At 39.4% G+C, this 16,127-nt stretch overlaps 1 protein-coding gene across 6 annotated transcripts in view; it reads left to right on the forward strand.

Moving 5' to 3' along the window:
- The first annotated feature begins 6,541 nt into the window (after window positions 1–6,541).
- LANCL1 (LanC like glutathione S-transferase 1) overlaps window positions 6,542–16,127 on the forward strand; it is a 38,463-nt gene continuing 28,877 nt past the window's right edge. The window contains exons 1-3 of one of the 6 annotated variants that reach the window (XM_082691576.1): window positions 6,542–6,680; window positions 6,915–7,011; window positions 10,476–10,593. In XM_082691576.1, coding sequence (XP_082547702.1) covers window positions 6,931–7,011; window positions 10,476–10,593 — 199 coding nt within the window. In that variant the 5' untranslated portion in view covers window positions 6,542–6,680; window positions 6,915–6,930. Of the gene's footprint in view, window positions 7,012–10,475; window positions 10,594–16,127 lie in introns of all 6 variants that reach the window. The other 5 variants (XM_082691579.1, XM_082691577.1, XM_082691578.1 and 2 more) reach the window with 5 other exon arrangements.

The following is a 16,127-nucleotide window of genomic DNA, read 5'->3' on the forward strand; positions in this document are numbered from 1 at the left end:
AGGAGCCAACTCCTCCCTGCAGCTAGAGCCCTTGATCATGTGGGCCCTTCTGTCAGCACCCAAGCAACCAGCTGACCTGCAGTGTGATGGGTTCTAGATGATTCTACGTGGCCGTGACTGAATTCCTGAAGTTATACTGCTAAATTCATACTGCTCTATAGGAACAGCTTCTCCCCCCTTCTTATTATAAACTAAACTTCTCACACAGTTACTCACCTGTGCATTTGAATTCTTTCCTCTCGTGGCAAATAGAAAGGAAAAAAGAAGTACAAAAAACGTGGCTACCAGGCAAGTTAGAAAATTTTGAAGTTTTTCTTTTAAATAATTGAAAAGTACCTGCTGTGAGGCAATTCTGAAGCTTAAAAGAGAGACTATATGGGCCACAGTGTCTCTCTGTTGGTGACTTTCCCCTGCCAGGAAGCAGGACTGCCAGATATACCAAAAGAAAAAGAAAAAAAAAAAAAAAAAAACTCAAAATGGGGCGATATTTTATGGGGCTTTGGCAACACATCATCTCCCTTCCATAGGTGAGTTTTATATGGTTGACTGGGGATAGAAGAAAATGGAGTCCTCCTGATTAATGAATCCCTGCTGCAAGAAGTCTGTTCTTGTAAGGGACACTTTCCATTTCTACCTTCATGATGCATTTTAAGAATATAGAGAAATGGGGATCTGCGTAATTTTAACAATGCAGTGTAGGTACATATTTTCGACAATAAAGGGGAGAGTCTCCTTTTTCTTTTCCTTGTAAAGACATAGGCTAACATGAGTGACCAAGATCCCCCCTCAAATATTAAGTGCTGAGAGGAAAAGACAGTTTCAATGTTTGTACATTTTTTACCAACTTTCTATACTCACCATCTTCAATCTCCAAAGAAAACCCCAGCACACCTGTGTTTCACATGATAGCGGCTCTCCCCCAGCAGGTACACTTACAGCACACTAATAACAGTCCTGACAAGGGAGGGAGGAAATGCTGCCAGCACCATAGGAAATACTATCTCTGGGAAATTAAAAGTGTACTGTAGTGAGTGAGGGTGTATGTGTGTTGATGTTCTCGCTTCCTTCACTGGCATTTGCTCCTGTCAATCCATGAATTCTCCACTATGAATGAAATAGAAAATTGCTTCAGTATTAAAATGTCCCAGCTGGATGTTAAGCCAACAACATGGGGATTTTAAACTCAGGCTTAGATAACTCTTGCTTTATGCTTCTTTGTTGGAAAGGAAATGGGGCACTCTCTGCAACAGATGTAGTACTTAGGAGAAAACTGAAAAAAGTAACCGTAGTTTGCTTAAGTTTGCGTGTGTGTTTTGCTTTGTAATGGGGGACAATTTTCTAGGGGGGTAAAAAAAAGAGTGAGAGAGAGAGACGATGGAGTCTTCTGATCTACCTTCTACCAAAGGTCAATGACCTAGTTGCCAAGAAAGCTCTATGGAATTTGTGGGAAGAAAGCGAGAAGGCTTGGTTGTTAGAAGGGCAGAGGCAAAGGGAACACCAAGAACCAAAAGTATGTTGCTCCATTAACAGCAGACACTAGTAGCAGTTACTAGAGCTGCCATTATGAATTGGAGTCATTCACTGGCCACCAAAATTAGTCCTCGCTCTTTCATTGTGGCCAGACACTCAGTAACTCAGCAGAAGACTTTCTCGCAGGCTTCTGGACAGATAGAGGTGGCAATGTGGCCGAATCCTCACCAGTGGCATAATGTGGAAGTGATGGTTTCCACTCCCTGGTCTGGGGACAAAGGCATGTGCCCCCCTGTGTTTTCCTGACCTTCCCCCAAGCTGGAATACAGCTATGCCATGACCAGTTCTTACTGGTTATCTTACAGGCAAAGATAATATGCTGAGGGAAGAACAAACAATAGAATGAAATGAAGAGAAAAATAAATGTATTTATTTCACTGATTATGTTTTTGAACTTCTTTGTAATTTAGCTTTCATCCTAACTAGTACACATTATAATATTCTGAAACTAAGGTCTTAGAATAGAACTAAAGAGCTCTCAGACCATACCCATTTTCTCAGTTTAACATAGAGCTTACCAGAGTTCTAGAAGTAGTCTGTTTCAAAAGCACTAATACAGTGATTATTTCCTGAGAGTTTACATAAGACACTTAAGAAAAGGAACACCATAATATTTTCTCTAAAAAAAATTACTCTAAATTTATAAGAAATGGAATGAGCCTTGAAAAATCAACAATCAAAAGTATATTGACCACAAATGTATTCAGCCACCATAGCCACAGATGAACATAGTACTCTTAGGGGTTGAATTGTGCCCCCTCCCCCCACCCCAAATTGATATGTTGGAGTTCTAACTGCCAGTACCTCAGCATGTGGACATACTTGGAGATAATAGGTTCTATTTTTTTTTTTTTTGAGATAATAGCTTCTTTAAGGATGTACTTAAGGTGATATGAGGTCATTAGAGTGAGTACTTATCTACTATGACTGGTGTCCTTCTAAGAATTGATTAGGAAACAGAAACACATGAAGACACAGGGGGAAGACAGCCACGTGCAAGCTAAAGAGAGAGGCTTCAGAAGAAACCCACCCCACAAGCACCTTTATCTTAGCTATCCAACCTCCAGAACTGTGAAACAATAAACTTCTGTCATTTAAGCCACACAGTCTTGTGGTCCTTTCTTATGACAGTCCTAGAAAACTACCACACATATGTCAAGGTCAGGCATTTTTCTTTTGAGCCGGGGCTAAGGAGAATCTCTTTGGGTTGCTTCTCTAACAAAATGAAACAAAACAAACAAAAGAAATGAGTTCTGCATGATTTCTCCTAATTCAGATTGATGGGTTCTTCTGGCTAACAAAGAGAGAACTTGTTCATACTTTGACTATATCTGAACTTTCAGAAGACTTCTATACCCTCTCCAAAATAAGTCTGGATCCATGCCTCATGCTACGTTCAAACGTGAACTCCAGATAGACTAAAGACCTAAATGTAAGGTGTAAAAAGATAGGGGTGCCTGGGTGGCTCAGTCGTGATCAGGTCATGATCCTAGTCCCACAATGGGCTCCCTGCTCAGCAGGAAGCCTGCTTCTCCCTCTCTCTCTCCCCCTGCTTGTGCTCCCTCTTTCGCTCTGTCTCTCTCTCTGTCAAATAAATAAATAAAATCTTTTTAAAAAGTAAAAAGATAATAAAATAAAATGCAGAAAGCCATATTTGCCACTTAGGAGTGCCACTTAGGAGTCTTAGGAGTCCACAAGACTTCTTGGACATGAAGATAAATTCTCAAACCACAAGTTGGATGGGTTTAACTTCATTAAAATGAGGAATTCCAGTACAATGAAAGATGCCCTCGAAAAAGCTAACAGACCAACAGAGATTCTGCAACATCTAGAGCCAAAGAAGATTAATATCTAAAATAACCTACCCACTCCCACAAAAAACAAAAATAAAACAAAAACAACTCCTGCCAACCAACAAGAAAATAATGCAATACTCAATAGAAAAACGAGCAAATGATATGAACAAATAAATCTCAGAGAAAGGCCGGACGTCTAATTAGTATGAAACAAAGCCCAACATCCTTAGCAAGAAAAATACTGAAAGTTTAACCATCAATGATCTTTCCACACTGTCCATTAGAATTGCAAAAACTACAACTCTTGATAATAACTAGTGTTGGAAAGGACATGGAAATGACAGAAACTAGTAGATACTATTGGAGGGAATATAAACTAGTCCAGTAGTTCTGCAAAGCATTCTAAAGGGACTAGAGAAACCAAATGCAAGATGTCCTTTGATCTAGCAATCTGCTTCTGGGAAGAGTAGTCCCCCGTTATCTGTGGAAGATATGTTCGAAGATCTCTGGTGGATGCCTGAAACCACAGAGAGCACCGAATCCTACATATACAATGTTTTCTTCCCCCTTAGCACACATGCCTATGATAAAATTTCATTTATAACGTAAGCACGGTAAGAGATTAACAACAATAATAATAGAAAAATTACAAAAATACAATAAAAGTTATGTGACTGTGGTTTCTCTGTCAAAATACCATAGGGTACTGTACTGTGCTTTACTGTACTCACGCCTCCTCTTCTTCTTCTTGTGATGCTTTGAGATGACAAAAAGCCAACGTGGTGAGATGAGAGGTGAGGAGTGTGACGTAGGCATCGTGAGGTAGCGTTAGGCTCCTGTTGACCTTCTGAAGATTCGCCACAAGAAGGATCACCTGTTTCCAGAGCAAGGCTGACCAGGGGAACGGAAAGTGCGGAAAGCGAAACCGTGGATGAGGGTAGATGCAGTTTGGAACTCAGGAATACTCACCTCCAGATCCTTCTGAGAACAGGTGCCTGGATACAGCTGGCTGTACTATTGGTGACGTGGAAGGTAGAAATAGTGCCCATCCCTGGGGGACAGGATAAGTAAAACAGGGTGGAGACCTACTGTGAAAACAGTTCACATTGTCTGAAATGACGAGTTATATGTGGAGCGACACAGCATCTAAATCGCAAGTTGTTGAGTATTTGTAGCACTATTTTACTTAGTGAAAGTACATGCTTGCAAAACCCATGATATATTTTCCAAAAGATATATAAATTAAACATATGGTGGTGATTGCCTTCTGGGGGAGAAGAATGGATAAGAACCGGGAACGAAGAGAAAAATTAAAATAGAATACGGTCTTGCATGCATTGATAATGTTATACTAAAAATCAAGGAGTGTAATTAGCTCATTTCTGCACCTGAGATTTAAACACAAGAACACATACAACAAAACCTCCCACCCCAAGTTCCTCCTGAATTGCTTTTCAGTGCATTATCCTCGCAAAGCAAATCTTCCATGAGGACACTGGAATTAACAGTTGCCTAATCTTATTAAGGATTTTTGGTTACACTATCTCAGCGTTCACACACCACCGGCAATTCCTTGTCCTACCCCTTCCAGGGATATCTGGTATTTGGCAATGTCTGCCAACATGTTTGGTTGTCAGCACTTGGGGAGTGCATGCTACTGGCCCCTGGATGAACGGGGGCCAAGGTTGGTGCTAAACATACAGCAATGAATGGGACAGGGTCCTGCAACAAAGAGGCATCCCTTTCCAAATATCAACAGTGCTGAGATTGAGAACCCCTACACTGTCTCACTACATTTTCCATTTACTTCTTTGGTTTCCGGGAGGCTGTCCTTCAAGCTGACAAAGATGTTCCTTTCCTCCTTCCCTTCTTACTCTTCCATTTACTCTCCTTCCAACTTCCCCTCTCCACTCTGATTTCTGCTCGAGTACAGTCTACTGTCTAGGTTGCCTCTCTCCCTCTAGTAGTCATTAATCTACTTAAATACCACCCTGATAGTAATTGCTCATAAAGATTGTGAAAGAGATAAACTGATGGTAAGCCATTAATCATTTAAGAAAATTAATTAAAATAGCCTCTCGTTCCTTTTTCTCTTCTTTCTTATGAAGTGCACTACCACACACCCATCTACTAAAATAGGAATGGTACAAATTTGATATTAACTGAGAGCCTCTACTAAATCTTCATGAATTGGGCAAAGGAACTAATGAATGCCTTAGAAGGCAACAGTTAAAAAAAACAAACTGGGCAGGAGCAGGTCAGAAGGAGACTTGGAGATGGCAGCCACAAAGCAACAATTTTGGGCCAAGGTGGGGGTGAAGTAAGAATTGAGCTTCACCAACTGATTGTTATACGCTCAAAGGCTTCACTGAAACAAGAGGAAAGAGCAGAGAGAGTGACTCTGACTTTTAACTGAATTCCAGAATCCTCTGAGCAACAGAATGGGACTAATGTGTACCAGGTGGGCTTTAAGCGTAAATGAAAGGACTGATTTTCAGATAATGGAGACTGTTAAACATGGAATTTCAGTGCTGTGAATATCCTACTCCGTTGGATATTAGCTATTTTTTTAAAAGGACTGAAGTATACAGTATTACAGTCCAATTTAGACTAATGAGCAGATCAAAATTCTTAAGAGCTGTGATTTGTGTTTTCATGCATTTTCTCTGAAGTTTCAGTTGCCATTTGACAGTCTGTCCCTTGGGCATTCATATCTTTTCTTTAGTGCCTTGGAGATTAAATTATCATAAATTATCGCCAAAGGACCCATTATCCATTTCTTTAATATACCCTGTTGTTTTGTTTTTCCTTGATGCTGCTAGTGGTAGCTGCGGTGTTTTATTTTCTTTCTTTTTGTTTTTTAAGAAACAAAAGAAAAAGTCTGGAAGGTCTCTGTAGAGACATTATCTTACCCCATTTCATTCAGTCTGAGCAGTAGAAATATGAATATTTCTCAAAGCAGTCTTTTTTCTTCTTCAGATAAATTCCTAATTCTTATGACTCATCTGGACTTGAATTAATTTTTTTTTAATATTAAAAGAGAAGAAAGGCAGGGCATACAGGGCACATTTGCACGTTACTCTAAGCTCTGTCCCTCCTCCAGCTACCCAGGAATTAAAGCACCCGGCACCGTCCTTTAGAAATCACACTCCTGTCTCTTTAACAAACTGTAAATGACAAGAGGGCGGACCTCCGCAGTGTCGACGGTTCTGATTGGTCCTGCTGGCAGGAAGTGGGCGGTGAAAGCGTCGCATCTGTTGGTGTCCGAGGCTGCGGGGCGTGAGGCCGAGGCCTGGCCGGGCTTCTGGACGGTGAACCTGCCGCAGCTACAAATCCTGGGAGTGGGAACGAAGGGTGCAAAACGGGGTCACTTACTGGCGGTGGGCACGGGGCCCTGACAGCCTTTTCGCGGAGGTGCAGCGCCCTAGTAGCTGTGCCGCGGGGGGCCTTGGGTCCACTCAGACCACCGGGACTGCGCCGTGGCCCAGGAGCTGGAGGGAAGGTGTGGCGCGGGCTCTGGCCGCCGACCTCGCAGCTCGGCCGAGGCCCCCGTCTCAGCCCAGTTTCGTCTTTTCCCCTCTTCTGCAGGCTCGCTTCCGGCGTCATGGCTCAAAGGGCCTTCCCGAATCCTTATGCCGATTTTAACAAATCCCTGGCCGAAGGCTACTTTGATTCTGCCGGGAGGGTGAGTTTGGGGTACATCTGCCTGCATCCCTACCTTCAGCCCCTGGTGTGGAGAAGGGAGCTAGCTCAGTTTCGCCTGAAAGAAAGGGACGAGCATCCCCCTTTTTTAAAATATACGTCATTTCAGGATAAATATGTAAAATACATGTCAAAATATACCATTTGAGTTCTGACATTTCTATGAAGAAGTCACTGTTGTTAATATTCATAATTGAAATAGCCTCAATCGCTGATAGTTTAAATTATAAAAATTGGCGAATGTGTCGTTTTCCTATGTAATTTTGCATTTTTGATCAATTTTGGTTTGCTTTTTAAAGAGAGGGGAGGAGTCCTGGGGGTATGTCACATGTTCCATGTTATTGCTTTATATTTGTAAGCAAATACCGGCAGGGCAGGGTAAATGATGAGCCTAAATGGGAATGTGTGGTAAAGACATCTTTACACTGAAAGTGCTGAGAAAAATTAAGGACATAGGCCTGAAATTCTTTCTTCCTACTATTGCCTCTTTTTTGCAGGACATCCCTATAGCTGGAGGAAATAAAACAGTAACTTAATGTTACTTACAAACCACAGAACAAAAGAGAAGTTTGATAGAGGATACTATAGGGCTGTGTTTTCTCATGTCTCTTTGAATGCACATAATAAAAAAGAGGGAATACAGTTCTTCAGAGTGTCTCACTGAGAAATTCTAAGAGCTTGTTAGGTTGGGAGAATGATTTCTTTAAAGTGGGAACGTTTTTTTTTTTAATTCTTCTAGTTTATTTCTTCTAAACTCGCCATAGGAAAAGCACTTTCCATGAGATATAATGGCCTTAGAGATTTCGTATCTGCCAAGTGAACTTTATGTGGCTCTTTCGGTTCTTCCTTGGAAACATTTGTCGCAGTGGATTACTTCAACATCATTAATGCAAGTAGGAGGAATGAAAGAACTGGAGAAGAGTTGTAGGATAGAAGGGTACCAAAATATATAGGAATCTAGAGTCAGTCTGATTTTGTTTAAGGATTTTATTTATTTATTATTTGAGAGCGGGGGTGGGGGGGTGGCGAGAAGGAGAGAGAATCTGAAGCAGACTCTGCACGGAGCACAGAGCCCAACTCAGGGCTCAATCCCACAACCAGGAGAGTATGACCTGAGCTGAAACCAAGAGTCAGATGCTTTACTGACTGAGCCACCCGGGCACCCCTGATTTTTTTTTTTTTTTTTAAAGAACAAAATTGAACCACCCAAGCAAAGCTTCTTATAATGATCATGACATCATATGGCTTCCCTTTGGCCATTTGGACCTGTGTTCTGTCTACCTCTGCAGATCCTGAAGTTGAAGTATTTTGTCCCATCTTGTTGGAGGAAGACCTGCTGTTTCATGCAGATTTGGCAAAGAGAACACTTAAGGATTTAAGAACAGAAGCCTTCAATAAAATACAGCTCACTTTTCAGGCTGTTTATAAATTAAATGCTTTTACAAATTTAACCATTTTAAGAGTGACAAAAAGATATTCATAAATTTAAACTCTGGTCCCAAAATAAGAAAGTAATTTATCACCTAACACATGGTTTTGAACAGATTCCAGAAGCTAGCTAGCATACCAGTTCTAAAATTGTTTAATGTTGAGCATGATGATTCAGACCCTCGAGATCTGTCCTTTTTAATTGCTAACACAGACGTTTCAATAAGGAATTGGTCTGTTTTCTGGCATCTATCAGAAAAAAGAGGGCTTTTGGAGACTCTGCAGATTGTTGCTGGAGTTTGAATAATTTTGTGGTCTGCCACAAACAATCAATATTCTCTGGCAGGTGACCTTTATTAAATGCAGTTATGTGACAAATAGAAAGTAACTTCCCTTCCTGAGACTGAGGTGTTCTTATTCTTGGTCTCAAAATAAGGTCCAGCAAATGATGAATTAGCCATGATCTATGAACAGAGGACGACATGTTCTCATATAGATCACTCTTCTGTCTAGTTGAGATTTATAGACCTTTCATATTAATATTGAAGTATATTTTATCTTACTAAATGTATTTTCAAGACCTGTTGAAATCTTAACCTCTTGGCAAAAATTGTTAAATAATGGGAGTGTGTCCGTCAGACCGTGTGGTTTCTTCTTCAGAGTGTGAAATAAAGGACCGTGGTGCTTCAGAAAAATGATTCAGATATGGTTGATAGTTTGATTTGCCTTATCAGAAGTAAAACTTAGTATCTTTTATAATAATTCTGATACTGCCTTCTTTCTTGTTTCAGTGTTCAATCTCATTTTAAAAAATGAGATGATGATGTTAGCAGGTAGTAGGTTTATTTTTATAATCCTTACATGGTGAAATGAAATGTTTGTGCCCATGTAATATTCCCCAACATTGTTTTAAAATTTTACTGCTCTGAAAAATCCAAGTCTGGGAATCAGCAGTTTTCTAAAATTCTAGAGGGATACATTAAAGTGACCTTTTAAGACTCTTCATGATTCAGTGTATACAGAACTTGCGAAATATTTTTCAATTGCCTTTAGGATAAATAACAGTGTCTTTGTGGACCTCACAACTTACCCAGCATCTGTAGGGCTTTGTATGGATATCACTACCCCACCGCCACAGCTTTCCTGTGCTCTTTAATCCATACCCAAATTATTACTTGTTATAGACCCTTGGACTGCTTAAAATTGTCAAAGTATCAACAGTTCCATCCCTGAATGCGAGAATTTTGAAATTGTGGGGCAGGTATTATTATCCTGACTTTATACAGGTAATTGAAGCATAAAGAAGCAATGAGTAGAGCACAATTACTCAATGAATAGTGGATAAAGATGTAGCCAGCTTCACTCACTGGGCAGTATTTATGAAGCCCCTCCTCTGCTGGGCACTGTGCCGGCCGTTTTTTGATGCTAGGTCTGATGTTCTCTCCACTCTGCGTGAGGCTCCTGATTTCTCTGAATTTATTTTGACTTTCTTGCACTACTTCTACAGTTTTTAAAAATTGTTTATCCATTTTTTACAAGTGGATTTTATAAATGTTTATCCTCATCTTTTAATAACAAAAGCAACGAGAGTGTTTCCTTAGGGAATTAACATTGTTGCTGCTTAAATAGCTGGAAAACAGCAAACATCTTCTGATGTGTGCTTCATTTATTAAGATGACTTTTATGATAATAAAAAATATTAGCTTAAATAACATTCCCTATTAGGTGGAAATTCCTGCGTGGCAGTTTTTCATCAGCAGTCTACTTGAGTATTTTATTATAAATTTGATGTAAGACATTTAAGTTACAAAGTAGTTGCTGCCTTGAGTAGGAAAATGTCATAACCCTTTTAAGTTTTATTAATTGGGGCTATTAAGGATAAAATAATTGTCCAGTTCTCCCAGGCAGAAGAAGTGGCCCAAGTGGAAACAAAATACCCTCCTATTTTTGATAGTCTCTAGTCCAGGAAATTGAACGGTCCATATTTTTTGATACTTGTTTCCCCTTTAATATCTACAGCTGACTCCTGAGTTCTCACAACGCTTAAACAATAAGATTCGAGAGCTGCTTCAGCAAATGGAGCGGGGCCTAAAGTCGGCAGACCCTCGGGATAGCACTGCTTACACTGGCTGGGCAGGTAAGTGCTGCTGGTGAGCTGGCGTAGGCATCGGAGAGGGGAGCCAAAGCATCACCTCGCGAGTGTGTCTGACTGACCCGACGCCCTCACTTGCATCCCGTGTCTGTGGTTGAGTAATTGCTTCCGGGAGAATGCGGTGCTCTCAGCCTAGCCTTGGGATTTGGATCTCGAACGGCGCTCTGAATTTAGGGCAAGGGAAGCATATTCATGGAATGCATACCTGCCACAAATTTGGATGGCTGCTTATGGAAAGAAAAATTGATGTTTAGCATTACATAGTTAATTTGGAGATGGAATCTCAGTGGGAAGAGTTGGGAAGAGTCCCAGAATACAGTGTATGAAACAGAAGTAAAGAGAATTAATCCACAGAAAATAAAACATGCCCAGATGTGTCATTTTTTAAGTTACCACATAACGGGGATCCAAATGTGAACACAGAGTAAATCAGAAATTCCATGAACTAATCTTCCTGAACAGTCACTGCTGGTTGGTTTGCGTTCAGTGTTTTGCTGGTCACTGAGAGGTTGGAGAAAGTTTGGGGAGAGCTAGGACATAGATGTCCAAGAAGTGAGAGAGATGAAAGAAGGAATGTTGAAGAACTTCAGTTAGTTTACTAATGTAGAGAGACAGAAAGATAGCTTTATAATCTTAAAGAAGCACAGTTTAGAGACTCAGTATTTTCCAGTTACTCTGAAAAAGAGATCAGGAGGAACAGATTTTCAGCTTGAGAAATTGAAATTTGATTTTAAGGCAGTGGAGCTTGTCATGAGTGTGCCGTTTCCTGGGCCTCACAGTGAAGATGATCAGTGTAATAGGTCTTGAGCGGGGCCCAGGAATATGCATTTTGCAAGCCTCAATGGGCCTGATGTAGATCGTCCTCTATGGACTGCACTTTGAGAGGTTTCTCTGGCAGGAATTTACTAAAAGCAAACCATTTGGTAATGACAAGTGATTCTCTCTGTCCTTAAGAAGTCAGGAAAGCAGATAAAAATCAGAATAAAATTATACTCTCAAGGATGCTTAAGGTCAGTGTTTTATAAAATAAGAGGAATGGACTAGTTAAAGGCTCTCCCTCTTAGTTTTATGGCCCTTAGTTAAAGGCCCTCCCTCTTAGTTTTATGATTTGGGGTGATTTTGGAAGCTCAACATAAGATGTGTTAAAGATGATGGGGCGTTTGGGTGGCTCCGTGGTTAAGCCTCTGCCTTCGGCTCCAGTCGTGATCTCAGGGTTCTGGGATCGAGCCCCACATTGGGTTCTCTGCTTGGCAGGGAGCCTGCTTCCCCCTTTCTTTCTCTACCTGCCTTTCTGCCTTCTTGTGATCTCTCTGTCAAATAAATAAATAAAATCTTAAAAAAAAAAAAAAAAGATATGTTAAAGCTGAGAATAAATGTGAAAGTATTTTGCTTCAAGAAGAAAGTTATAGGGCGCCTGGGTGGCTCAGTTGGTTGAGCGACTGCCTTTGGCTCAGGTCATGATCCTGGAGTCCCAGGATCAAGTCCCGCATCGGGCTCCCTGCTTGGCAGGGAGTCTGCTTCTCCCTCTGACCCTCCCCTTCTCATACTCTCTCTCTCTCAAATAAATAAATAAAATCTTTAAAAAAAAGAAAAAAGAAAGTTATAACAACAGTTGTCATTTAAATGAACATTGCTATTCTCTACTTAAAATCATGAGAATTTGAACAAAATATCACAAGTACAGTCCATAGTTACTTAGCTTTCCTCTTGATTTCCACATTGTTTAAAGACCAGACTTACAGATCTTTTCCTAATACAATTGGAGTTTCTATTATTTTGTTATTCCTGGCCAAAAAAAAAAAAAAAAAAAAAACATACTGAAACAGATGGCTAGATTCAATTTCCTGTCTATAAAAAGAGTGAATTAAACCTCTATCCTATTTACTCATTCAGATGAGTTTATATTATTACATATTATAAGATTATAAGGTACCTTGCTTTAGGGGGAAAGAAGTGGGGATTGACTTCAGTTTTAAATTAATAGTTTGACAATGTTCGGATAAACCATCCATCAGGCCTCTACTGCCAGGACTATTTGAGAAACTAAAGGTTAAGTAGAAATGGAAATAGAAAAGAAATTAGACTCCAAAACAAAATGCAAGTGTGTTTAAATTTTTTGGCAGTGTGAGTTAACAGTGTCATCTCCTTTGAATGCCAGTTTCCTTCAACTTTTTATCTTTAAGTATTTATGATACTCCTTGCTGGCTCCCAACAGCAGCTTATATGTCAGGCATCTTAGGCCAATTGGCATACTAAGCAGTTTAGATTGTTTTATGATGTAGCATAAAATCTGCCAGATAAATTTGCTAATGGCTTTTGAGGCAGGGGTCCTGATGTCTCTTAATTGAGCACTGTTAAAAAGCCATTATTCCCACATAAAATGGACTGTCTCCTCCAGTGTTTTCACAAGCAAAATGCTTTTCTTCCCCTGCCCGTGTTTAGACAGTCTAAATAGCATGAAACTCTGAGTTGCATAAGAAACTAAAGCTAATTTGACACATAAAATCATGTCAATACCTTCTCCTCCCTTTATTATATCTTACCAAGTATGGTGTCTTTATTATTACAATTTTATTGCCAGAAAATACATTCATAAACATTTTAACACAGTAGAAATACTTGCTGCTGTGTGTCAAGGCAGTGTTTACATAATTATGTGCAGATTTGTATCCTGTGCGTGTGTTCCCCGTATTATCTTCAAAGAGTGATACCTTTTAGAAAAGGATTCCATTTCTTTAACTTTGTTCACCAAAGTTAACATCGTATTTTTATACATATTAATTTGTTTGCTCTTGTTGCTAGTTTGTCCAAAATTATATTATTTTGGGAAACATTTATTGTAGAAAACCTTTAGAACTTGATCACCTTCTTCAACATGGATAGTTCTTGGGGTGCCTGGGTGGCTCAGTGGGTTAAGCCTCTGCCTTTGGCTGAGGATCCTGAGATTGAGTCCCATATCCAGCTCTCTGCTCAGCAGGAAGCCTGCTTCCTCTTCTCTTTCTCTGCCTGCCTCTCTGCCTACTTGTGATCTCTCTTTGTCACATGAATAAATAAAATCTTTAAAGAAACAACAACAAAAATTGGTAGTTCTTGAGCATTTGTTGTCAGTATACAATGAAAGCTTTTGCAAGTTATCACTATGTAGTTTGTATAAGAAAACTTCATGATTATTATTAATTAGAACTTTAAATACCATCCTCTTGTTAAGTTTCATTCCCCAATTGAAGTATGATCTGATAGTTAATGCTCATTCAGGTAGAATTAGAATTTAGGATAGGGTTAGCTTCTGCTGCATATATGCCAAAAAATCAAAATTACAGTGACATTTAAATAAGATAGAAGTTTATTTTTCTTTTATGTAGAAGAAGGCCAGTGTAGTTGAGGGTTGATACAGTGTCCTTAGGATGTCAGTAGGAACCCAGGTTCCTGTCTTTCTGCTCCATTATCCCTCAGCCACTGACTTCTACCTCCTGGCCAAATAGCTGCTGAAGAGTCATACATTACATCAGCTTTTCAGGCTGCAGAAAGGAAAAAGAGGCAAAAAGAACGCATTCCTCCCCTTTTAAAAGACTTCCTGGAAGGCCCACTCAACATTTCAATTCTACTTACATCTCATTGGCTAGAACATAGTCACATGGTCACACCTGTTAGCAAGGAAGAATAGTAAATGTAGTCTGTTCCCTGGGGTTAAGTGGATTTGGGGATAAGACCTAGCAACCTCTGCTGTAAGTCCTGTATAACAGGAGAAGTGATACTTTTTTTTTATTCCTGTGTTTGTACAAGACATTTGGACAATGAGCTTTAATTCTTTCAATCCTTAATTTTTTCCATCTAAATGTCTGTCCATCTGGGGGAAGTTTTGCCTATACAATATTTTGAAATTTCCTAAGCAATATTTTGCCTGTTCTCTGTTTCTAGGGAGACTCACGTTACTTAAAATTGAAATATTGGACTATTGAAAAAATTACATTTTTTCCATTTTCTGTCTTTTCAGGAAAAATTGAAACTAATAGTGACGAGATTTACTAGAATTTCTGTACCTATGTTATGTATACCATAATACGATATACCTATGTTTTATATACCATAGAAAGTACTGTGTATGTGATTTTTATTGGTAAGGGGAATGTATATGGGTTTAAATAAAAATTTAGAAGAAGCAAATCACTGCTTTAGAAAGTATTTCACTTAACGAACTATTTTACAGCTGAAATGATCTTGGTTTTTATTGACAGGATATAACGGTGAGGAGAACAGTTAACACAGGCTTGTAATAGGGTTCAGATGTCATTTTCACTAAAGCCTACGTATTCACTCCTGTGGGTTGTCAGTGCAGTTTTACAGTTTCTACCTTTTTTTATTCACAACAGAGGGATAAAATGCCTTGACCCTAGGAAAGGGAGGAGGGGAGAATTTTTCAAACCTCGCAGCCATCTCGTATTGGCCAGGGAGGCAGTTACGGTAATAAAATCACTCTGGGGTCTCTTGCTTATCCAGGAATGAAGTATTGTGAATAATCAATTTTGCAGACAGTAATTGAGAATTAACAAATTATTACTGATGTTCAGAAACAAGAATTCAATAATTTTAATAGTAAAATATATTGAGTAAATTTTGGTTCCCAAGGGAATGAGGATCATCAATATGCAGTTCTTGATCATTTTACTGGTAAAGGACAGGCGTAAAGATTAAAAGTGATTGCTATTAATAAAATGTTGGTAGGATCAGCATTTGAATGACAGGAGCCAGAGTGTATGTGCATGTGCCTCAGTAACTAATGTCCTATGCCAGACACCATTCTAAGTGCTTTGCATTAATTAGCTAACCTAAATCTCAGAACCACTCTACGGCATGGATACTATTTGTATCCCCATTTCAGAGATGAGAAAAGAGCCAGTAAGTGAGAAAGTTAGGAATCAATGCTACAAGTCTTATCTTTAGAAGCCTGGTCTTTCCCCCATGAGAATGTGTGCCCTCATGTGTATATCTACTCTCCACATCTACATCTGGGTTCACTCCATACATTTGATAAGTGAAAAAGGTCTACACATAACCGTAAGACGGAGTGAGTTGAGCAGTGATAACGTGATGATACTCATGCTGTACATACATTTTAGAAGTGGCTAATGACTAGTCAGTTTTAAGTGTTTTAGAAAAAAATTAGATGAAAGAAAGTGGGAAGCATGAGTTTGGTAAGAGTAATTACTATTTAAAAGTCTATAGGCAGAAGTTATTTGGGATTGGATGTAAAGTAAACCCTGGAAAGATTTATGGGCATTTGCAGCCAGAAGAATGAAATCTCTAGCATTTTGCTACAGAAGTTGCTTCCTGCTTCCTAATCCTGAATTAATATATTCAGCGTGGTTTCAAGATAGAAAATTAAGTGGGCCAAAACAGAAGCTTGTCCTCATAATTGCTTGTATTTGAAAAGGCTTGTTGAGGATCTTTGCGTATGAAGTATTACCCATAGACTGAAAACAATCAGTAGCTCTTACAGCTGTTAATAAGCGATATTGGAA

This window comes from Mustela nivalis, assembly GCF_964662115.1.
Source record: "Mustela nivalis genome assembly, chromosome: 11".
NCBI lineage: Eukaryota > Metazoa > Chordata > Mammalia > Carnivora > Mustelidae > Mustela > Mustela nivalis.